Source organism: Tauraco erythrolophus, chromosome 9 (genome assembly GCF_009769465.1).
Source record: "Tauraco erythrolophus isolate bTauEry1 chromosome 9, bTauEry1.pri, whole genome shotgun sequence".
Lineage (NCBI taxonomy): Eukaryota > Metazoa > Chordata > Aves > Musophagiformes > Musophagidae > Tauraco > Tauraco erythrolophus.
In genome coordinates, this window is record NC_141473.1 from 18,887,584 (window position 1) to 18,912,880 (window position 25,297).

Genomic DNA, 25,297 nt, shown 5'->3' on the forward strand with positions numbered 1-25,297 from the left:
GGAAAGTCAGGCAGCTCATAGAGTTGCAAAGCCTAATGTCAATGAAGACCTCTAGCTATAGTCTGGCATCCTTTAAGCTGTCATTTACTTAAATCCAGTCATCCCTATTTAAACTCAGTAGTTGAAAGGTAGCAGTATTCATGTACAGCCTTCGGAGGGTGCCTTAGAACAATCATCCATGTGCATAGCTTTTCCCAGTGGTCAGTGACACTCACAAAGCAGGGGTGACTTATTTGTAGTTTGAGTTTGTCTGTCATCAAGGACCAACTCTTTGTTCTTGTTATGCCTTTTTTATGCTGGATTAAAGTCTTTAAAAACTGACATAATGGTAAATGCTAGACTGCCATGTAACAGTCCTGGAATCATTTGGGTTGGAAGGGACCATGCTGGTCATTTAGTCCAACTCTGCTTAAAGCAAGGCTGACGTGTTTTATTCTCCTAATTGTTTTGTTTTCTTACTACATGAATAATATTGTAGACAAAGTTGGCTGTAATTCAATTTTAAACCTTAACCCCCAGTTCAGGTAGCAGGGGCACCACAGGGAAGGGAAAGAAAGAGAACTGTTAATTTTTGCTATGTACTTTTAGAGAAGGAATTAGTTGCATTTGAAGTCTTCAGATTAAGTGAGATATCTTAAAATCCGAGGAAGTGATCTCAGAAGGTACTGATTTTGAGTTTGGTTTTGGACAGAAAAATCATTCATTTTGGAAGTTTTCATGTTAGAAAAGGACTGCAAACATCTTTTCCAGTATAATCTGCCGAAACTGTTGACAAAGACACAATTCATTAAAAAGTCTTGTGAGTGTTTAGAAGGTCTTTTGTGTAGTAAGTGTATTAATCCTGTGAAAACCAAATGGAATAAATACTTCTATTTTTACCACAAGATAACTAGTTAAAACAGTATAATACATACAGCTATGCTGTGTTTGCTTGAACACAATCTTGTATAGCTGTATCTTGGTTAATTAGCTTGTGCTAATTCCCAAATAACATGAACTAAACAAACCAATTACAGAAAATAATTGCTTATAGCAGGATTTAATCTAGCAGAACTATAGCAGTTCAGTAGCTGTAACTAACTACAGTTACTAGCTGTAAAAAGCTTGCATTGCTAAGTATTTAAAGCATTTATATTTGAGGTAGGAAGAAGTGATATTCAGGCAAGTGATAGATGTTGAAATCTCTATTATGAAGTTAAGATTGATTTAATAGTTTGGTTAGTCTATTGTTTCACTACTTTTGGCTTCTAGACATGTGCCTGCCCTGTTCTCTGTAGTTTGCTGTATTCCACTAATCCCTCTATTGCTTAAACCCTTGAGTCATTGAACTGGTTTCAGTTCTAAGGCTAAATCACACAGGCTCCTCTACTCTGTAATTTAAATACATCTGAAGGGAAGAAACAAAATCGTACCAGCTTTGATTTCTCAGCAGTTCTTGTTATTGTGCTGAGTGCTTTTCTTTAAGCTACGTAATATTTTTGCTGTCTCAGGACTATAGATTCTTTCTTGGACTTCACAGTAGCACACCAGCATTTCCACTGAGATAGATGCATGCTTTAGAACAGCTTTTGAGGGCATCAGTGAATTTTAGCAGGCAATTTACTAGTTAATTTGTTTTGTGTCTGTTGGCCTGATTAATCCTGACAATTGGAATAAACTGAATTAAGAGAGCTAGTAGAAACAGAATGGAAATTTCATAAGACAAATAGACTACTAAGAAATGGTAAGAAAAAAGGGAGATGTGTCTAACTGCTAGATCATATTAAGAAATTGTTACTAATCTTGTTATTTCTTCAATTTTAGAATAAGTTGAGAGATTAAGATATTTGCTGTAGTTTTTCAGGAAATCTGTGAGACCATGCCCATGCCATTTACTATAGGACTCTACTGTTCAACAAATAGTTAAGCTTGAAATACGTTTTTGCAGATTCTCCTAATAAATTTGCAGACCAATTCTTGCATACTGAATCGATCTACTTACTACATGCATAGCTCTAGAAATAATTTATCCAAATAAATTACTTAAATTTATTGGATCTAAATGTTAAGTAATCAAAGAAGCAGTATCTGGAAGAGTTAATTTGTGGTTTGTGTTCTGCTCACAAATGAGTGCTTTATATGAGTGAATGCATGTACTTAAGTTCATTTGGAGCAGCTGAGAATCTTATGCTTGTTTTGTTGATTGCTATAATCTACAGAATTTGAGGATTTATTTAAATGGAAATTTTATAAATTTATATACAATTGTACATTTCTTCTGTCAATAAATTCTGTGCTTTCTGGTACATTTTTGAATGTTCTATTTTGTTCATACAGCTGTGAGATTTTTCACTTAGTGAGATTTACCTTTTTGTACAGGAGTGGCAAAAATTTTAAGGAATTTCTAATAAGCTTAATTTTAGGTCATACCACGGTATTCCATGGAAGTTAAAAGATGCCCTAGCATTGGCAGACTTGTACAGGTGAATTTTCCTCTTGACTGTAGTAATATTATATTTCTATTTATGAAGATTTGCCTGCATACAAAAGTGCATGTTTGCTAACTTTTTTTCTGAAAATGTAGCAGAAAAAGCTGGTTTACTACCTCATCAAGAAAGATGTATAGAAAGATTTTTTAAAGCGTGTCAGACATTGCATTATATATGACGTGGACCTTCAAACCAAATGGTATTATGAAGTAAAATATTAGTTTTATAGAAACTCTTTACTAGGCAAAACATTTTTTTCAGATACTTCTTTGAAATACTAATTATTGATCCGAGAAAATAATTTTAAATCTATGCTAAGAGCTTTAATATTTTACTGAATGCAGGTAATTTCACAAATAGAGAAATTCTCTTGACCAGTTATATAATCACAAAGAATAGTAAGTTGGATGAGGCTTCGAGCAACCTGGTGTAGTGGAGGATGTCTCTGCCTACGGCAGGGAGGTTGGATCTGGATGATCTTTGAGGTCCCTTCCAACCCAAACCATTCTATGGTTCTTAATATTTGCTGTGTTTCTATTTCTGGACTAATCGACTGTACTGTCAAGAAAAGTATTTGATTTGATGAATAACTCTTTCTGTTGTAGTTGGACATGTTGAAAATGAGAATCTGTTGCTAAAACATGTATGTAAATTTTGCCATTGGCCTGGCAAGTAACCAGCTCATTGAGTTACATGTTAACCCAGCTAAACTGCTTCTTATGTGTAATTTTACGATTTACGCTAAATTCTCAGTTGCCCTCAGTAAATTCCATGGAAACCTGTTAGCTCACCTGGCCGTGTCTATACTGCACAGTAGTTGCGGCTCTCGCTGCAGTGGTGAGGTAGCACTAGATGGCTGGATCCTTCAGTCATTGGTACAGCCACTGAAATTAAATGACCTTGCATTTAATGTGTTCTGTATGTCAGTGGAAGGACTTTGATCATATTGACCTGGATTTTGCTGAATTTTGTTTCACTTTTTCCTCTTAAAATACCTCCCAGCATCCTTTAAACTGGGCACCTGGCATGTCTTTGCAATTTCTGAAACTTTGCTAAGAATAGCTGGCTAGTAGCAATACTCTCTTAAAAGAGTATTGACGTGCTATAATACTTATGTAACATCACAAACATGACTTACTATGATGGGAAGTTGGAAAATCAATGTTAATCCTTTATGAAAATAGTATATGAATTTCCTTAGCTTCCCAGCATACTCTTCATGGGAAGAATGAGCTGATTAAGGATGTCTGCTCATACAACCCTTTTGAAAGTTTTCTGGTAATTAGTGTAATTAGATGTTTGCATTGAAAGATACTTTTAAAATTACCTTTTAAATTTTGAAATTGCATTTTGAAATGAGGAAGAGCTTCTTTCATTTAATTTTGTAAACTCATTATGCAATATTTTCTTTTACTCAGTAAATTTAGCTATAATAATTGGTCTTTACCAAATACATGTTGTACTACACTGGAGACTTGCCTTCAAATTGCAGCTTGGGAAAAAATGTGAGACTAGGGGTGACTAAGAGGATTGTTGCTCTTCTAGACAGAGATTGGTTTTACTTTTCCCAAGTTAGAGGAGGAAGTAGTCCACACAAGGAAAGAGCTGAATTACTTCCCTTCTGAAACAACACTATGGCAAAATTAGATTTTAGTCCTCTGTAGTTACAGACTTCCCTTTTCTCAGGCTGAGTTCCTGGGTTATAGTTTAACCCTACATGAAAAAAAATAATTTGACATTTTTTGCACATTTACAGTAATCTAATTTTTATGCATACTACATATTCACCAATGAGCTTGGAGAAAAGACTATGTCTGTGGGAAGAAAAAAAGAACATACACTAATCCATCCCAAAATAAAGAATAAACATGTAGTAGAAAAGCTGCCTGTGCTTTTCCTGCACTGATCTCTTTGCATGTTGTATATTGTAGTTTTATACATGAGATATTCTCCAGCTGTCTTTGGGCTACCTGCATTGGCAGACTCCCTTACTGGTTCCCACAGCTTTTGGCTAGTGTGCATCTCCAGCAGCTTGTTTCTTTGATATTGCAGAATGTATGTGGAAGAAATGTGTTGTGTTACTATGATAGTTTTAAATTTTTCGTTCAAAGTATTCATTAAGTAACAAACTTTTTGACCTGTGTGCACTTGTAGAACTTAGCACATGATACCATGTTTCTCAGAGAAAGAGTAAAACATGTTTATAGAATCATAGAATGGTTTGGGTTGGAAGGGACCTCAAAGATCATCTAGTTCCAACCTCCCTGGCATGAGCAGGGACACCTTCCACTAGGTCAGGTTGCTCAAAGCCTCATCCAACCTGGCCTTAAACACTTCCAGGCATCCACAACTTCTCTGGGCAACCTGTTCTACTGCCTCCCCACCCTCATAGCAAAGAATTTCCTTTGTCTTCACTTCATGTCCTTTTTTTATTCTTTTTACTATGCCTCTCCATCAGAGTCATTAAACGCTGAAGACATTTATCAGTTGTTAAAATAATTTTTAAGCCAATGTACCTTTTATACTGCCTCCAAGTGTAGTCCTTTAAAATGTACATGCTTAGTTCGAGACTGTACAGGCCAAGATTGCTTTTATGGTCGTTCATAAATGTGACTGTATTAATACTAGCACAGCTCCAGATGTGTGGGGGCGGTGGTAGCTGAGCGCTGTGGCAGTGCACTGTAGGACATGTGAGAAGAGCCATGCGTCTGCTGCACAGCGTTCCCACTGGATATTGTGGCTGCAGCCAGGTTACTGATTTGGGTCATTGTCTGTTAATCATGTATTCATTTTCAAATCTTGAACATCTCCCTCTCTTTTTGACTGGTTCCAGTGAATATTCTTTTAGTATGTCTTAAATACTCGTATGCCGTTTCTTTAATAATGAAGCGCAAGTGCTAAATGGTTGTGATTTATGAGTGTTATCTTTGCCCTTCATACTGTTGTAAAACCCATCAATTTATTTCCAGTTCATCATTCTTCTCAATTTTTGGCATATTTTTTAAGCATATGTGTCCTTGGTTCATTCATTTATTCTTGTGTGAGAGAGCATTTTCATGTTTTCCTCTACGTAGTGAATTTTGAAGTCAGAGGGAGAATTACTGCATTGTAGTAGCTATTTCTTTATAGCAGTATAGAATTCACTATTCTTGTAACTCTTTGTGAGGTATCTTTATAAATTTGAGTATTTTCTGTAACAGCACTTTGAAAGGCCATGTTGTTCTTGGTAGGTTCCTCCTGCTGTACACTGCTGACATGAATAATATCAAAATATTATCACAATAGTTTTGTGATGTTCCAATACTTTTTTTTTTACTGATGCCTTAGGACATCATGCTAACTTCTCCATTATGTTTTAGGGCATTTCTTTGTATATGTCAATTTACATTTTTGTTTAAATACAGATGTATTTCCTGGGTTTTATTTTTGTTTGAAATCTAAAAATCTTGGGTATCAAATTCAGTTATAGCTGATAGCTGATTCAATAGTTCTCCCATTCACAAAATGTTCTCATTATCAGGGAACGTTCAGAGCACGCAGTAGAGTGAGTAATAGAACCCTCACCAAAGCTGAGTGGTGAAGGTGTGGATTGAAGGGCTTCTGCTATAGCTATGCAGTTAAGAAGTTGAATTTGTATTATTCCAAGTGTAATACAAAAAAAGTGAACAAAGTTCCTTAGCAGATCACACAAAGATATTTTGAACACAAGTGCATAGTCAACAGTATTTACTGTTAGTGGTTCTATTATCTGTCCTTTTTCTGTGAAATAATTATGTAGAGGACAGATCTCAAACACACTGGTGTTATGATCGGATTCCGTTTAGGTAACTGCTGAAAGCAGACCAGAATGATGAAACCTCTGAATTGGTCAAACATTTTTCAAATGTATTACATTCCTTTAAAATTCTTTCACTGCTAAGCCTCAGGGTTTAAATCAGGTACACTTAATCAAGTGTTGTTGTTTTTACTGGATGTGGCTTGGGTTAATTTTGTTCCAATAATCCATAAGAATAACAACCAAAATACCTTATGCAGCAGATTTGCCTCCTTTGGTTTATGTGGAAAATCTGGTAGCATCTTTCATGCACAGGATTGTCTTTTATATGAAGATTCAAAAGGCAAGAATCATTAATCATAAAGACTGTCCACTTATCAGATCTTACTTGATTCTCATGTTATTCCTTGCCATAATTATACTTAAAATTAATTTCCTAAATTAGCATCTAGTCTTTGTCTTGTGTCGCTAATGTCAACGGCAGTTTTAGTATTTGCTTCACTCAGTATGACACTGAAGCCATAGTGAATATTCTTACTGGTTTTACCTTAAAGTACTGTATTTAATGATTGTTTTCCACAGTGAAACATTTTTCATTGAAATAGTTCTTTGAATTTAGTAATTCCATATTCTCTGCAGTATTTGAGTAGCTGGACAAGATGCAGAGTTAACTCAAAGTTGTATGCGTTTTAATTTCATTTTGTTTTGTCAGTGCACAGAAACTCCTGCTTTGATTTGGAAGTACTTTGTATCAGTTTTTGTGGATGAGGTTAGAGCGTGGGTTCTGCTTTAGCTCAGGCAGTAACTTGCTCATTTGCAGTGTAAATTGTACAGTTCTTTGTTCTAGCACACTCTTTTCTTCCAAAGTCAACTCATAAATCTTCCTTTTTGACCATTTCTTTCTTATGTACTGACATTATCTGGTAATTTATATATGCGTTTATTTAGTATTTGAACTTAACATTCCATGTGCTATGCTGTATTTATATCCAGTATTTTAAAAGGTCTTGACTACAGAGTTGCATAGAGAATCCTCCGTGCTGGTATGTTGCTCAAGTCAAGATTCTGGTAGACTACTGCTGTGGCAGGCTTTAGGAGAAGGGTTTGTGAAATGTATCTGAAAGTGGAATATTTTTGAAAACATCTTCAGGAGATTGGTAGAGGAGGAGATTCATTACATGAAATTTCATTGCAGGAAAATAATGACAAACATGAAGCAGTTGAACAGCAAGCATGCCGGTGTCGTATTAACCCTCTACAGCCTATCCACACATCTGTTACCTTGTGGACATAAAGGTGTAGATTTACAAACTGCAGCTGTTACATCTCTTAATTCCTTCTCCCCGCCTGCATGATAATAGTTGCCTCTGAAGCAATAAAATCTTGTTTCTGCTCTTGCACAGTGCAGGCCTGCAGTGTGCCACAGCAAGACAGGCGGCATTGGTATCAAACAGCTTTTGAGATCTGATTTTCAACCAGTTCATCGGATGTTCACTGTCTATCTACCACATTTATAATTAAAGCTTCTGGCAAGTGAGTGTTCCTGAAATTCAGGATATAGGTTTGTGAGCTATAGCAGTGGGTGAAGGTCCCCTAAAATAGCAGGTGGTCCATTGCCAAACATGTGGACTCGAAGCAATAAGACTGCTTTCTGACTAAACGTATAGCCGGTGAATCTTTTCCGACCTTTGGCAATACACACTGCTGATTCATCTCTCTTAATGTACTATGAACACGTCTATGTTCAGCCAAAACCTTGCATAACACTAGGTGCCCTTCACAGCTGAGGTATCCATTGCTGCCGTGGCAGCCTCAGGATCGTTTTGTTAGGGCACTGCCTTCAAAGCCGGATATTTCAGGCACAGAAGAAATGTTTGCTGGCTGGGATTAACCCACAATATCACAGTGATTCCTGTGCAGCTATTATGGAGGCATTGCTAGTCATCACGCGTCTGCATGAGTATGCAGTCCCAGTTCTTTGCTAGTTGCCCTGAATGGGAAAGAATTGGGAAATTAGGATAAATCGGGACAAATTTTGTTCTAGATCTACTACTGTTTTTGCAGAGTTGAAATTACTGTTACAGATGCTACTATCTACATCTTTCTTTTCCAGTGAGAATACAGCCAGAAGCAAAACCAACGGATCCATTTATTATGGACAGGTCTGTGATTTGTTTCTATCAGCTGTACCCAGTACCAGCCAAACTGCATACAGAGCAGGAAATGGTTGGTTAAATGTGTTGACAGTGTGTGGTAATTCAGAGACGAGCAGCCAATTCTTCTTTTGTACGCTGCAAAATCTTTCCATGAATGACTCAGGCTAGTGGAGTGGTAAAAGCCCTGGGATACACTGCCAGCAATCTGAGCAGCAATGCAGATGTAATTGCACAGGGGCAGTGTTTAGCTGTGGATGATGGGAGGCAGGCATGGCAGTCTAAGTGTGGTGAACTCATGGTGATACTTAAAATATCATGATCATAAATATTATGTCAGTGCTCATATATGTGATTTACAACCGGGATCTTTTGAATCCAACCACAAACAGAGTTTAAATGGGTTTTCAGGTTCATTCTTATGGGTAGGAACTTCTGAAATACTTAAGGATTTGCTATGTAACTGTTAGTTTAAAGTCCTTCATGTTGACTTTAATCTCAACTGTAAAATTTGAGTGAATGTTTTCTCTATGCATAGGTTATACCCTGTGAGAGCATTTATCCACAACTTTGTAGTAAAAAATATTAAATAATTCTTTCCCATGCCTGTACATCTCAAATGTCCTGATAAGTGTGTCATTTGTTCAGTCAACTTAAATTTGTTTCAAGTCAGAAGTGATATAGGCAGGTTGTATCTCTTAACTACACCATACTTTCCATTTTTTCTGAGATTTCATTTGACTGATGCTGTAATTGCAAAAGATAAAAAGAGCACAGTTCAGAGTCTGGTTTTCAAAACTGAACCCTTTCCATTTCCTAAAGCAAGACATCATTTTAGGAGTAAGTGATTGTTATTACAAGCACTGCATATCTTTCTGTTTGCTGAATTCCATTCTGTTCGTCAGTTCATAAGTCAGGATTTTGTGGTACATAATTGTAATTTAATTCAATTATACCTCAACATGATTGCTGCCTTTTTTTAAAAATCCTCCCCAGAGGTTTCATAACTCTATTCAACAGCAAAATCTCAGCCTTGATAGAAATGTATGGTTATAGTTTCATAGTGATCTATTTCCAGAAAAATTCTATTCTATATGTGATTTCTACCTTTTTCTTTTTTCTTCTATACTGTAGAAACTATTATTCTTTTCACCTGGCCATTATGATCAGTCATAGAATCATAGAATGGTTAGGGTTGGAAGGGAACTCAAAGATCATCTAATTCCAACCCCCCTGCCATGGGCAGGGACACCCTCCACTACACCATGTTGCTCAAAGCCTCATCCAGCCTGGCAGTGATGACTTGCCACTGCTCTGCCAGAGAAGATCACCTTCTCCAAGGTCTTGCCATTACCATGATAAAATTAAACTCAAGCAGGCATTCTGAAACTAGCTGTGAAGTTTGCTGTTTCTATTCCAAACCTGAAAAAGATCTTGTGCACCCAGAGTTTGTCTGTAATATTACTTGGTCTAATAAAAGATAATTTACCATACAGACCCTGGCTAAATTAATCTTTTCTTCAGGTCGTCACCTGGGAATCTTCCTTTGCTCAGAGCATTATCTTCTGCTTACTGATGCTCAGGTCATAGTGAACTCCAATTTTATTTAGTGCGAGTACCCTGTAGCTCCAGAGCTCCCTTGCTAATAATTTATAATGCACACTGATACGCTGTTTTTAAGAGGTAGCTCATATTGCTAGATTTAAAGATATGGAGAGACAGCATGTGTGTCTTTGGATTCTTTGATTACTTGACTCATAAGTAAATTTGAAGAAATGGAATCTATTAATTTCAGTGGTTCCTACAGTGAAATTAAACTTTGACTTGATCGTGTTCTGTGGCAAGCTTCCCACTGAGTTTAGTATCAGGCCCTTTGATACTGAAGTGAGTTGTTTGCAGTCAAAATTGATAACGGTGAAGTAATGTTCATTAAAAGAGAGAGAGATGTTTTTAATTATACAGAAGAGGAACAGGAAATTAACAAAAGCTTGATTTGGTTATTGCGGTACTGACGTATGTCGCATCCAAGGGACAGCAGAACAATGCTATACCGGTTGCGCTAATCCGTGGTCAATTAAACTGTCATATATTACATACGTAAGTATCTTCTGTGTGGGGGAGTTTTTTGTTGTAGTTTTTCCTTCTTTTTGAACAGAACACTTCTGTGTTATATATATTGACAGTTGTTCACCTGTGGCTTCTTTTTCAGTTTTTTTTTCCATGGTCTCCTTTTATTTTTTCATATCAACAGTTTGGATGATGTCTGTAGCATGGCTTGTAAAAGGCTTTTATTATAAGTCATTTATTGCATCACCTTTTAACATCAGATGAGAAAAATAATCCCCTAAAATTTTTTGTAATTTCAGTCACAGCAGTATAATTTCATGTAAGCCGTCTGTTATCAAAAAAAGCATCTGAGTTATAAAGTGTTGTAATAGGTTGAATAATTACTTTTATTCTTACAGTTATTGAAATCTGTTTACTGCTTTAGAACACGTAGTTGTCATAATCATGGGATATTCTCCCAGTAGCCTTCTAGAGAATGGGCACTTTTGGTGATTGTAATTTTCACTTTACTGCTTTCAAACTGCTGTTTTTTGAATGTATAGAGAGAATACTTTTTTTTCCTCAGAGTAAGCATAGAAAGAAAAGCAACCTAGAATAAAGCTAGGATACAAATCCAGACATCTCATTTGTCAATTCATCAAGTACTCATCTTTTTGGCAGGTTTACTCTTTTCATATTGTGCTTATTTAAAAAATACGGTAGCGTTTCCCTGAATGTTTCCCCCCTCATGAGCATAGCACATTCCTTCAGGTATCAAATCTAAGAGTTTCTGTGTGTGAGTTTAGATGAACGTGTATCTGTTCCACTGACCTTAATTGGTCACAATTCACATGGAAAGTGATGTGATTTTATGAAAGTACAAATTGCATGGTTGGCAACTGTAATTTATGCAGGATTAGTACTTTTGACATTGGTGTGATTGCAGTCACGGCTGTATTTATTTTCCTTCTTTCTTTGTATGAATTCCACTTTGCTCAAACTCAATCCTGAATTTCTGCTTAGAGAAAATTGATGGCAGCAGCCCAGCATTTATGTCATACTGTGTATTAAGAAATTATCTGTGTGCATGATGAAGTAAAATCTAATAGATAAACATCTTTTAATTTTAGCTTTAGAAGAAATATGGTAAAGTTACATATAATTTTGCTTTTATTGTTAGAATGTATCATGTGTCACATGACTACTGTGTTTAGTAGAACATACAGATAATTAACACTAGCCTTTTAGCAGTATTTTCATGATTCTATTTATAAAAGTTTCTCTGTATTTTTCTTGAAAGTGAAATTCCTGGTTTTTGTATTAAAAAACTACTGAATCAACCTCTTGCTAATATAGCAAATTGAAACGTAATATGGTTCAATAGAGAAGAACACCAGAAAAAAAAAAAACCCACAGTTTTCAAGATGATCTTGAAACATTTTTATATAAAATGAAATTTATTTTTTTCAGTATGACTTTTATAGATCCTATACATGTATGAGAGGTATGGAAACTCTAAGTTTTATAGTAATAAAGGTGGAGTTAATTTGTAGTTAATCTGTTGATAGAAGAGCTCGTTATTAAAAGTTTTGGAAAGTTTTTAAAAAAATATAAGTGAGTAATTCTTGAGACAGCAATTTTAGAGTTTATGATGAGCCTGGACTGAGTAATATCCTAAAGCAGGCATTCTGTATTTTTCTCCCATTCTTAATTAGATTGTTCTTTTGTTAGAGATGATGATCCCTTTTTGTTCCCATGTATATCAGCAATGATTAAGTCAACCCATGAGTCCTTTTTTTAAACCTAGGCAGAGGTTATCTTGTTTGATTAATAAAAGCAGTGCTTGCTATTTCAAAGATTATCTGCTTCAACTGCTTATCAGAAGGATAAGCAAAGTTATCAATTCCAGCTTTAGACAACTTGCAAATGAATAGTCAGGGTCTTCATTTTCTTCTACTAGTTTTACCATTACCTTGATGTGGTAGAGCACAAAGAATAATACCATTTGCTGCAGCAGCAATGGTAAGCAGCAGCTGCAGCACTAATTTTAGTGAGAATTGTATCCTGTCTTAACTCTAACAAGAAAATCTGCTGTGATTTTGGCCTGAAAGAGGTTCCATTCTGCAAGTTAATCTAAGGACATGGCCTTTCTTTGAAGCACAGAAAGATAACGATCTATTTCCTGAAGAACATAAACTGACAACACAAAGCTACAGGACTTGTGGAGGAGGCTGGTTAGGGAGTTTTATATCAGAAATAAAGAAGTGCATATCAGTTTCTTGTGTGAAAAAATGGTAAAAGTCTTAGACACAAAAAAAAAAAAGAAACCCAAAAAAATGTCCAGAAAAAAGACAAGTTTAGTACAGGTAAATAAAAAGAGAGAAAGAAAAAGAAATAGGAGTTGACTTTTCTGCAGAGTGTAAATCATGGAGGGTGGTGAAGCTATGAATGAGATCCTGGATTTTCTCTGATAAAACACAGAAGACTGGAATGAGGAAAGATTGAAAAGAATCTGGAGCAGTGAAATATGTCAACAACTAAGACTTGCAAAGATGTGAATTATGGATGAAAGAAATATTTATAGGTGTAGAAATAGTCAGCAGAAATAAGTTAGATTTCTATATTTCTTCAGTATTTATATCCGTACTTTAGCCATGAGCTGTGAGCCTTTATATTTCTGTTTGCCTGTGCGCCTCTCCTTGGATATCAGCTGTGCTCTTGCTGCAGCAGCTTGTTCCATGGACTCTTATATTAAAGACACACCACTTGCGTGGTTCTTCCAGTTTAATGGAGAATTCCGCCCTTTGAATTTTTTTTTTTTTTTTTTGAATCAGGAGGAGTTTTATTTATTTTCTATCTTCTTCCAAATCCAGCAATGCCAGTGGCTGATCTTGTTTAGCCTGTGACTTGAATCGGTTTGGCTTAGCTTTCACGAAAAGATTTTGACAGCTTCATTGTTCTGTTAGAATGAAGTGGGCTTGTGAAGCCGTCGTTACGGAAGATGGTGCTATCTTTCAGGTATTTTCATTAAAGGCTTTCAAAACCCCTGTGTTAGCTTTCTACTGGAGTTGATCAATGGGCAGTCAATCTAATAAGGTATTCCTAGTAGTTTCTGGCAGTCCAGAGATAGACAGTGGAGCCACCTTCTTACCTCTGCCACTTCAGTGTGTTGAGGCTCGTTCTTAGATATGAGAGGTTGTAATATGTGGAGCCTGAAGGGTGGTTATACTTAGGCAAGGTAGTGTGCAATAGAATCATCAACGGTGCCGTAGCCTGTTGCAAATTCAGTGTCAACCTTTGCCAGTTTTGAGATCTTTGAGCAAAGCTGAAGTTCTGAGACAATATGGAATGTAGATCTGTTGAAAGCGTGAATGTGGGCGATTTTTGTAGTTGATATAATGGAGAGGGTGAATTCTTGAGAATGTGCCCCTAAATCTCACCAGTAAGCAGTGCGGTGGGGAACAGCTCGTCTCGTGTGTTCTCTCTCCTTCCATTACACCTTCCTTTCCCACTATGTTGATAGGTGTTTATAACTCCAGCTACCAAACCAGGTTGAATTTGCAAAGCACTAGTATTTCTGTGGCATTGCATTGTTCATGCTGCTTGCTGTCCTGTCTCCTGCATTATGTGATCACCTGCAGCCGAGCCATGATCTGAGCTGTCTGGTCCATCTGTCCTTCTCTGAGCTCGATTTCCCCTCCAGAGCTGGGATGCTGCTGACAGCTACAGCTTGTTAGCAATTGGGATGTGTTAGTTGCCTTCTGAGAGCGCATCCTCTGGGGCAGTTTCATCTGAAAAGGATCCAGTTTATGTGCTCCAAGACTAAAAAGCACAGTAAGTGAGGATGTTTGGAGGTTCGCTTCAAAAGTGCATTTGTGATCTAAAATAAATTGGCACCATAAACACAACCTGTACACCCTCAGTTTCAACAGTGAGGCACTGGACACTGGTACAGGCTGTATTTTGTCTGCCTTCTCCTGGCTGACAGGGCACCTCGTGTTTCCCAGGAAAGCGCTTGAGTGAGAAGAGCTGTCATGCACTGGGGAGTCAGCAAGGCACTATGACTTCTAGGGAGCAAGTGGGTGGTAGCAGATGTTTAGGTCGCGACTTCCATGTCCTCCTTTTTCCGAGATAACGCTGGTTGTGACAGAGACAGTTCGGTCCGTATATGCAAAGTACTATGCAAATATACAATCCCTGTAATAGAAAATGATGATATATTGTGCATTGTTTTTATTTTGGCATAAGCTTATGCTCTTTTGCAAAGTGACAAACAGTGCAAATGAGCTCTAAGAGCTTTTTCTTATGAAACTTTTCAGAATTGTTCCATGCAGATTGAAGTAGAAAACAAAATTGGAGTCTCATGTAGAATCAAAGCAAACAAGACTGAAAGGCAGTACAGAAGCTCCCTGCGCTTCACCTGCTGCCCAAAACAGGGTCAACATGGTGTTCTTAACTGTCTTTTTTCTTGCAGGAGTTTCAGTGACACTGATATCTTGGTATCTGCCAGATACTGTGTTGCACCGCTTCACTATCCTTGAAGTTACACCTGTTCCCCACTAGGGAGCGAGGATATTGATTGTTGCAAATTAAGTCCATTACTTTTTCCTTGCCAGTCTAGATACAGAAAAAATTAATTTTTGGCTCTTTCGGAAGACTTTTATGTATTTGACAATTTCTCAGCAGGTTCTGTTAGTGCAAAGGATTTTTTTAAGGCTACTATAATTTATCTTTTGACTATTAGTAGAATATATTAAGGCAATTTTGTGTCTTTTTAACTTCCCACCAATTGATAACTGAGTTTGCATAAAATGAATATAACAAGGGAAACTTCATGTAGCATATTTTTTGTTTATTATAAGAGGATGAATTGTAATATTGGGATTATTTTAGTGAACAGAAAGGATGTTTGCCCTCTCGTGAAATGAGAGTTTATTGATATTAAAAAGTGGAAGTAAAAGATAGATCTGGAGTGTACCTGCGTTATGTGTGCAAAAAAAACTCTGAAGATATTTTGTGAAGCAGTGCAAAAAAAAAAAGCTCCTTTTCCTGAGAAGGAAGAAGAGTACAGAACATACTACTATAACTGTTTATACATTGAAGTAATTATTGAAAAATTATTGTTCAGAGAACTCATTCTAAACTTACCTAGTTGGAAGACTCATACTCACTGTTTTGGAATCATTGTGTTGATGTTTCAGGCTTCCCACACGGTCTTACAAAGCTTGGCTTCTTCCTTCTTAGGAAAAGTTTTATTTTTCAAAGGACATCACTGCTAAGATATTATAAAACTGCCATGAATCTTTTGTGATAATGGATAAAACATGCATACTCCAAAATATATGCATTTTCCCAGAGGAATTAAAAATGTTTTGTAACTTCGGATATTTAGTTTAACTATGGAGCGAGCTGAGATAAATTGTATGTTATAGCAAGAGAAATATGAAGCAAAATGCTGACCACATGGGTTTTGCGTGATCATTACACGTTATTTCTTGTGGCAGTAGAGTCCCGATGCCCCAGTCAAGGCCTCCAACCCCTCTGTACTGCGGACTCATATGGAGGTGAAATAGAGCCACACCCTGCCCAGATGATCCTTTATTTGAAGTTTTGACAAGACAGCAAGTGACTGGAGCAGACGTTTGGATAAGTCAGGAAGCAGGCATGTTTTGGCAGGGGTAGCTTGCAATCTCAGAAGCCCTGGTTACCAGCTGGCTAGCTAATGCCGCATGTAGTTTTACAGACATATGCAGAGACACCTCAACTAAAAGAAAACATGATGTTGTTTAAAGTAGTTAGGATATAGTGTACTACTGAATAAATGAATGAACAGTTTAACAGCACAAAAAGAACAAATTGTCTTGCTTTTATACAGCCCAGTCCAAGAGTTAAAGGCAAAACCTAATGAATTTTTTATTTCTTTTGTTTTAGAACGTCAAGTGTGTACATCTATGGCTGGCTCCAGCGTCCTTCCCTCCAACGTGGCTGGTATCAGCAAAGAGCTGATCGAACTGCAGCATCTCATCCAGTTCCCGGAGGAGGTTGCCAGCATCCTGACCGAGCAAGAGCAGGAGCTCTACCGGAAAGTCTTACCCATTGACTACCTCTGCTTTTTAACCAGGGATTTGGGTAATGCTGAATGTCAAAGCAAGCTGCCGTCTATTAAAGCAACCATATCTGCTACTATTCTTTCTTCCCCCGATGGTCAACATAATGCTATAGAAGATCTTGTGACCAGGTTTAATGAGGTAAGACAAACATTTAAATTACTTTTCATAAGGGTTATTACCTGATTTGTAGGTTAGCTATTTCCTTTATCTCTCAGAGCTAAATTTAGCTGTAATGACAAGTTTTTAAAACACAAGTTAAGATGACCAGGGGATTTAGCTAAATAACTCCTATTAAATTCAGTGGAAGTTATGTGACCGATCTGCTCAGTGAGTTTGGAAAACTGCAACCTAAGTTTTTCTTGCACATTGTAAAGTAAACAGGAAGAAAAAAATTACAAACTTGTGCTTCTTTGTATTTATACTGACAGTATGTGGTATACTTTAAGTCAGTATATTATTGTGTTCAGGAGCTGGAGTTTTATTTATTTGTTTTGGATTTCGGTAGACTAAGCATGATCTTAGGAGTCAGCACAGAACTATTGTAAACTAGAAGTTTCTGTATTCAGTATAATATAACTACAGTAATCTGCACTGTTTATTTAATTAATCACTGTGTGTCTTGAATGTTGTTACACAAAGAAGCGTCATTTGGCACTACATATTTCCATAAGCCAAATCATGAGTTCTGTACTAAGATTTTACTTTGTTTTTAGTAAGGTGATCGTCTGATGAGTTTAATAGAAAATTGTTTTAAGTATTGAGAAAACTGTAAAAACAATCCGCCTCAAAACAAACCAGACAAACCTCTATATAAAACGTCAGATTTTAGCTGCAGAAAAACAGAACAATATCATTCTTCCTTTTTCGTGTAAACCATACGCAATGTTAGCAGTTTCTAGACTCATAGGAGTGGAATAAAATTAAGATAGTCTTGACTTAGGCTCTCTCAGTTTTTTTATCTACTACATTCTTATGCTTTAATAAGAGATGAAAATTGTGCAAATGTCAAAAAGACAACACACAATTAAATAGAGTGGAATATGTATTAATCCCCAGTGAACTTCCTGCTTCCCAGGCAAGTAAGAATCAGTGACTGAATATTTAGCGTGTTTCGAAGTGTTGCTGTTTCTTGCGTGTTATTGAGATTTAGGAACTAAAACAGTGTAAAGGTGATGGCTTCTCTCACCAAATTCTATTATGGGAAAATAAATAAAAGTTGCAACTACAATATTCAGGCTTTAGACAGAGCCCAACAATTGTTTAAATTAGCTCTAGTTACTGTATTTAGGAAAGCATTATGTCTGGTCCATAGCTGGAGAGGAATCTAGCTCCTGCTGCAGCTAGGGTCCTCCTTCCTGTGTGTTTCTGTTCGGGAGATCACCATAGTGAGGACCCTGGGAAAAAGGTGAAGTGGTCAAGCTCTGCTGTGACCTGGTGGCACAGTGCCAGAGCAGTTCGTTGGGACGTTTTGCATTTATCTGTACAAATTAGATTGACTGTCATGTGTTCTAACACTGCACAGTCACGGGATTGAAAAGCAAGTCGGTGGTGAAGAAGTCCTGTCAGAAATGACACTGTTCCATATCAATGAGGATTTTAATATTAGAGTTGTCTTTTGGTAAAATAGTCAACATTATCTTTTTGTGTTAGAGAATTGTGATTGCAATTTTGTAGTCTGGCATTACTTGTTTGGTAATGCTACAGGATAATATTTAATAACATTTGAATTAATTCCTGAATATCTCGTCCGTAGATTATATAATATTCAGTGCAGTTGATTATTTTAAGTATAAACTGGAATAACTTGTTTTTTTTAACATAGATGTTATATGTTTAAATGGAGTTGTTATACAATATTTTCTGCTTGTAATAAATCAGTGTTTTGCTATCTGCTTTATTTTATGGTGGATTATATCAATTGCCATAGCCAATCACAAGCGCGCGCTTTCAAAATGTCTTTGTTTATAAATGGCAAGAAAATTCTTGTGCAAAGAGTCATGCTTTTGTTGGCAAAAAGTCAGTGAGCGCTTGCTGATTTTTTTTGGCATTGCCTATAGAAATACTGAAGTGTATTTATAATGTGGGAGCCAGAATGACTTTTAGGATGACAGGCTTCTGATACATAATGGGAAAAAAATAATTTCATGCCGTTGTTCTGTTAAATGAGCAATTATAGTATATAGAGGGTTTTCACAAAGCAATATGCTTTTTAGTAATTTTTCTGACACTGCATACTAGTGAGGAACACTTTCTAATACTTGTTTAAAATGACAGTCAATAATTGCTGTTTTGTTACATAAAGGAACTTCTTTAATAGAAAAATACTGACATTTTCATGGAAGCTTAGAATGAATGAGGGCTGCAGTAGTATTATAAAATAATAATTAAAAATAATGGAGATTAAAATGTCTTTTAAAAAGTGTGTTTAAGTGAAAAGTAGGGGGAAAAATTGATCTTATTGAGGTAAATTTTACTAGTGTTATTTACTGTTTAAATTCCAGTAACTCCCAGATACCTTTGTTCGTGACTGAGGTCGCAAACTTCCATTGACTGCAGAGTGCAAGATCAAGCAGTAGATATTGGGAAACACCACATGGTTCCCTTATACTTAAGTGTGTTCTCTGTTACAAAACCATTGTTTTCTAGATGTGAATGATTTAAATATTTTGCTGGTGAGATACATAGAATATGAATATCTTCTAATAATTTATTTAAACTTTTCTATTTACTCTTGATTAGTGTTGCTTAATATGAATTACCATATTTAGACCTCACTGGGGTCTAAAAAGCATAGGAAAGACTTAAACAGAAGTGGACTTGCACAGTACATGGAACTGGTCTATGAAGAATGCAGAACTGAATAAGAAACCAGTTGCCCTCTGCAGTAGGTAAAATTGATACTTGAAGACAATTAACATGGCTGAACGTGCAATAAATAACTGCTGTTATTTTTCCTACTCAGTTCTTATTTGTGGAAAAGTGTAATGGAGGGCATACTGTCTAACATTGGGTGAAGCCTGTAATGTGCATTTTCTTTTGCTGCATTACTTGGGAAAGATGTTTCGACTTAAAGTACTGGAAGTGATTCAGTGATCACATTAATGCTGATGATCCATCACAAACACTTCCTAAAATTTTTTTTCTGTGAAAAGGCAGGATGATAATAGCTGGAGCTGTTGCCAACTCCTGTGTTTCATTGTATCTGTAGCTTGTTTTAATATCTTGAGAGTCTTTCAAGATTTCTGAAAATTACTGGATATCTTAGTATGACAGTGGAAACACATTTTTGTCAGATACTCTTGCTCTGAGATCACAGCATTGTGAGCCTGATGAGAGGATCAGAAAAGTGTAAAAAAGGATTTAAAAAAAAATCAGAAACCAAGTTTAGGAGCACATAGTGAGAAATCTGTATCACAAGTAACTTAACATGCAAGGAGAAAAGTTGTGGTTGTGCCTTGGGCCGGAAGGACTTTGTGTTGAGGTGGGATGTGTGAGTCTGTTCCCTGACAAAGGTTGAATAGGCTTTTGGCCAGCCAGACATTAACCAGTATCTTAGTGTTACCGAGTGGCAATGCCAAAAATAAGTAGTGATTGGTGGTATAAATTTAGTTTGTGAGTCCTGCCTGATTATTGCTTTATTTTTTTTTTTTTTAATGGGAGTTCTATTCCTGCTTTAAAGGCAAGGTAACCAACTTAAATGTTTAGGAGAGCTCCTTTGTTAGTGCTTTGTGGCAAAGTTTCTGCAGCCTGCTTACGCTTTGCCTGAAAAACCACATAATTTGTTTTTAACCTGCAACAATCTGGACATAGCTGTCCTAATATCAGTGTCTGCTCAGGGCGTCAGTGGACAGTCTCCTCTATATTACAGAAAAGGCACAATTCGTTTACCTTTGGGAGCTGTGATAACCACTCACCTTGCCCTGTTTTGTGTGGCTTTAGTGAGTGCTTTGACTTTAAATTCACGAGTACAGCAAGGAGCTCTACTGCAGCTGGACATGCCTTTATTTCTCACAGATTCTGGATGAAACCAAGTGGCTTTTGTTTCCGATATATGAAGACCTTCAAAAAATAAACAATGAAGACTGAAGAAATAAATTACCTTTAGTATTATTCACAAAGGATGGAAATTTTAGCACTCTAGATCCACTTCATGTATACATTTCTTCTTTTCACTGTCAAAGATGATAGGGAAAAAATAGTAGCAGTGTAAGTAGTGTAGAGACATGAAAGATGGATAGCATGGGTTAAAGGTATTGTCAAGCACTCCACAAATAGTAGCAGAAATATACAACTGGCAAATCCCGTGCTGCTGAGGCTGGGAAACAGAAACTACCTTTGTTTTAGAAAGCATGGTTATGGCTTCGACCTGATGTACAGTTACTAGTGGGGATTCAGGCATTATGTCTTACCTGTGTCTTTTCTTGTCGGGAGTTTCCAAGTATCAGTTTATTCCCTACTGTGTTAATCAAGGTGGCTGCCATGACATGGAGCTTGAACACCCAGTGACTTGTTTCAAAAATATGTTGTGAGAAAGCTCAGTCATGAATGATCTGCTTGAATCCCACGAAATGGGATGGAATACATTCTCAATGTGTATTTCATTTGTATTTAAAAAATTTTGGGTCATTCCAGCTCTCAAGTCTGTACAGAAATTCAGAGGGAAATAAAATGCTCACAGGAAAATAAGAATCTTATAATCTGCTAATGTGGCAGTTTGTCTGCAAGATTTAATGTCTCTAATGAATTTTTCAGATAGATAGAAGTTCGACTGGACATACAGCCCAGTCACTAAAGATTTGTAATGTTTACATATATAGACATGTTTTTTCAGGCTTCATTTCCCTAGAGTTTTTGTAGAAAGATGATAGTCATGGTGGAGATTGCCACTAAAGTTTAAATACCTTCCATAATGCTGCTATAGAAAGCCTGGTCTCTACTGTTTAAGAAATAGTTCATAAAACTAAAGTAAATATAAAAATAATGAAAGAATTAGAGAACTTTTCAACATGTGGGGTAGATGCAGTAGACTTGAAAAAGGAAAAGTTAAAAATAGTGAATAACCACTGAAGAATGCAAGGTGGAGATGAGGATGAGAGGTGGAGAGAGGTATTACTGAATCACTATGATTATATACCATGCTGCAGAAGGAATATGGATTACTATGTAATAATTAGCAGTTATTTAATGAGGAGGAGAACAGAACTGAGAGAAATGATACCATGCTCCTACAGGATTTCAAATACACGTATTTCAGAATTAATGAAAATAAATAGATAGGTTTGCTTAAGAAGAAACACATCCTGATGTTCTGAAATTAGCAAGGTGCTAATTCCCACCTAAAGAGCAGATCCAATCATTCACTTTGTTGGAGTAATGTAATGTGGCATCAAACACTGAAATCCAAACCAGGAATTTTGTTGGATTTATAAAAAAGAAGAGAAAGTTATATTGTGTTCACCTGCATCTACAGCTTTTCTAGGCAGCGCGTGCACTATTTTAGACACTAAATGTGGCTGAAATTGAAATCTTATTTAGGAAATGTTCTTTTACAATACTATGATTAAAATGCAGCTTTTTTCAGATGTGTTCCTTAATCCTGAAGTTTAGATCAGATTTAATGACTATACAAAGCCCAAGGAGAAGTTAAATTACTAAACAGAAAAAGTTTAACTGATATGCTTTTAGACCCCAGATATATTTGTAAACTTCCATTGACGAAGTGGTCATCCTGATTTTCTAGGATGTCAGTTTGCAGTCTAAGCTGTCATAAAGCTGCTGTATTTTGACCTCTTGTCTCTGTACTGTATAGAAAACTTAACAAAAATTCTTTGTAATATTTCACAAGACTTTTATAGGAGAAATTGAAAATATGGAAAGTAATTTCCACAGTATTGTAAGAAAATTGGGCACTAGAATGAATGAATCCTGTTGTGTTTTCTCTCATTTACTTCTTGCAGCAGCCTAAAGTTTCCAATGGTCTTAGAGAAAGGGAATGACATTTCTGTCTCTTCAACCTATTTGACCTGAAATTCTTTGTTATACATCTTGTTCCTATGGTTTGTTTGTTTCCTTACCTGTTAGTAGTTCTGCTACTTCTTTAGAAATCTTTTGAATTGTTCATTGTTCATTGAATTGTTCATTGTTTCAGATACTCCAAATGCATTTGGTTCAAATTTTCAACAGCAAGTGACTAAATAAGATTTTTATGAAATAAGTTTGGTAGAATATTCTAGGTTTGTTCCAATTCAGCTTTTATTGCCAGAAGACAGTAAGGGGAGCCTTATTTGAAATTATGACTTTCCTGTATTTTTAGAAAGTGTATAGCTCCAAACTGGGAAGTATTGCAATAAAGCAATTAACATATCTATAAATCTTTTTCAGGTAGAGAAGAATCTTTCTGTATGTTTTCAGGATGCTTAGTATCCCTATAAAAATAAGGATAAATGTATTTATAAGCCAGGCGTATTTGAGAAAAAAATGTCTGTTAGATGTGTCAGTTTATAGCACATAATTTTGATTCAGTAATTGCCACATGTACACAGATAATTAGAAGGTATTTTTTGCGATTTCGTTTTTATTTTTCATGAAGATTTTGGGCTACACACATTCAGTATCACCAACTATAAATAAATAAAATCATATATAAATAAAACTATCACCTTCTATAAATAGACCTTGTAGGCTTTAGAAGTTTGATTAAAACTGTAGTTATATGATAGTGGAGACTTGGGCACAACATGTACTCATCAGCGAGACACAGATGATATTTCATTTGCTTCTAATAATATAAAATTGATCATAGAGTCTTGTCAGAGCAAGGCAGTGGATAAAGCTAAAGACAGACATTCTTTCCTGTTACTAAATGTAATTAAAAGCTGATTCTGAATTAGTGGGAAGAGAAGAGTGAAATGTAGTAATATCTAGCTTTGCAAAACAATTGGCTTTTGGATTCTCTAAGGCTGTGCACATAACAGTAATAGTAGTAGTAGTGCTAATAGTAGTAATATATTTTTCTGCTCTGATAGAGCACTGACGGCCAGAGTTTAGTTTTCATGGGTGTATAAAAACTGTGGGAGGAAACTATTAAGGAGATTTTGCAGAGTTAAGCAGAGCCCTGGTATCTGTGAAGAGATTAGACGAGTGATACCTAAGTGTGTTTTAGGACCCTGACAACTGTAATAACATACTTTTTTCCATCTCTCCATTTTGTTGGTCTACTGTGCCTTTCTCCATGTAGTCCTTTTCTCCAATTCCTATATGCTATTATGAGTTCACCTGGCTGCTTTACCTCAAGTGCCATGTGGTCCTTACTCAGTAACACACCTTTATGGTATGCCACAGTCTTCCTGGGCACCTGCTTCTTTTTCTGTATCTTTACCCTCCCAGACTCTTACACGTTTATGCTTTTTACTCCCAGCCACTCTTCTGCCTCTTGCCAGCAAAGCAACCACAGAAACGCAAGTTCAGTGTTCATGTGGTAAACATTTATGTAAACATTTTAAATAATTTCAAGCATTGCTTTATATAGACATGAAAAGGGTCTCTTGTAACTTGATCTTTCTGGCCACAGCTTCAAGTAAAAGAAAAGCAATAAAAACTTAAAACAAAATGAAGCATTTAATTTTCCACACTGAGATATCTGTGCAAAGCAATTATGATGTCCTGGATTGAAAATTGCACCAGATTGAAAGATCATTCAAACAGTCTAAAAGTAGTCCCCCCTATGGAACTGAAAATGCAAAATAAGAAGCTCAATACATAAGGTGATTTTTTTGAAAGATGCGAATTGCCAAAAAATAAGCTAAGAAGGTAAAAGTGTTTGAATTGCCACTGGGATGGTTTCGTCATTCACTAAGTCATTCTTATATTCAGTAAAAATAATTAAAAATATGGCTATTTAGGACACTAAATGATAATGATGGTTTTATTTTTAATGGTTTAAATTTGTAAGTTTTCTTCATTGTTCCTTCAAAACACAAGTTTAAACTCTCGCTAGCAAAACAGAGACATATAATTTTACTGAAATAATGGAATGTAAATAAATATTGCACTCTGTCTCTTAGTTCAGCATTTTTTTTCAGTGCCTAGATGGGTTTGCATAATACTTTTTAAAAGATTGTGTTTGTACAAATATCGAACTGTTTCCAGTCCTTGTTTGGAGTAGTGTTTAATCAGATTTAAAATGGTAAATGTTCTTTGTAAGGTTATATAATTTCACTCAAGCATGTAAGGTGAACCATCTGCTCATGAGATACGCAATTTAAAAAACTCAGATTAAAAAATTATGTTTCGTATTATTGCAAAAGCCCAAAAATTTTAATAATGAGACTTTAGTGAAACCCATGTAAAATAAACCAGTGCTGTATTATATACTGTGATCCTTATAATCATCAGTATGCACTGATGGGTTTGTGCACAGTGAGCAATGCAAAGGAACTTGTGGCAGCCAGCTATTAGTGCTAGTGCTGCATCTGTTTTAAAGACACTGTTAGTGTCTTTAAAGGCCTCGTAAATATGAATGTGCTCCTTCTAGTTTTAGAAGTATAGTAACCCTCAACAACATTTCTGCTTTGTGGAAAAACTTTGTAATGTTGTGAAAGATGGATTTAATTTTTTTTTAAAGAGGGAGAAATCAGAGTATGCTGATATACTAAAAATTCTGCTTTTAAACAAGATAATGTATGTTTTTTCCTCTTGCCATAAATACTATATGATATCTGATGAGGGTTATTGTTTTACATGGAT

General features: G+C 36.1%; 1 protein-coding gene across 1 annotated transcript in view; it reads left to right on the forward strand.

The window, feature by feature from the left end:
- PLCE1 (phospholipase C epsilon 1) overlaps positions 1-25,297 on the forward strand; it is a 138,569-nt gene that overhangs the window by 62,418 nt on the left and 50,854 nt on the right. The window contains 1 exon segment of the mRNA XM_086616447.1: positions 16,374-16,690. Coding sequence (XP_086472573.1) covers positions 16,374-16,690 — 317 coding nt within the window.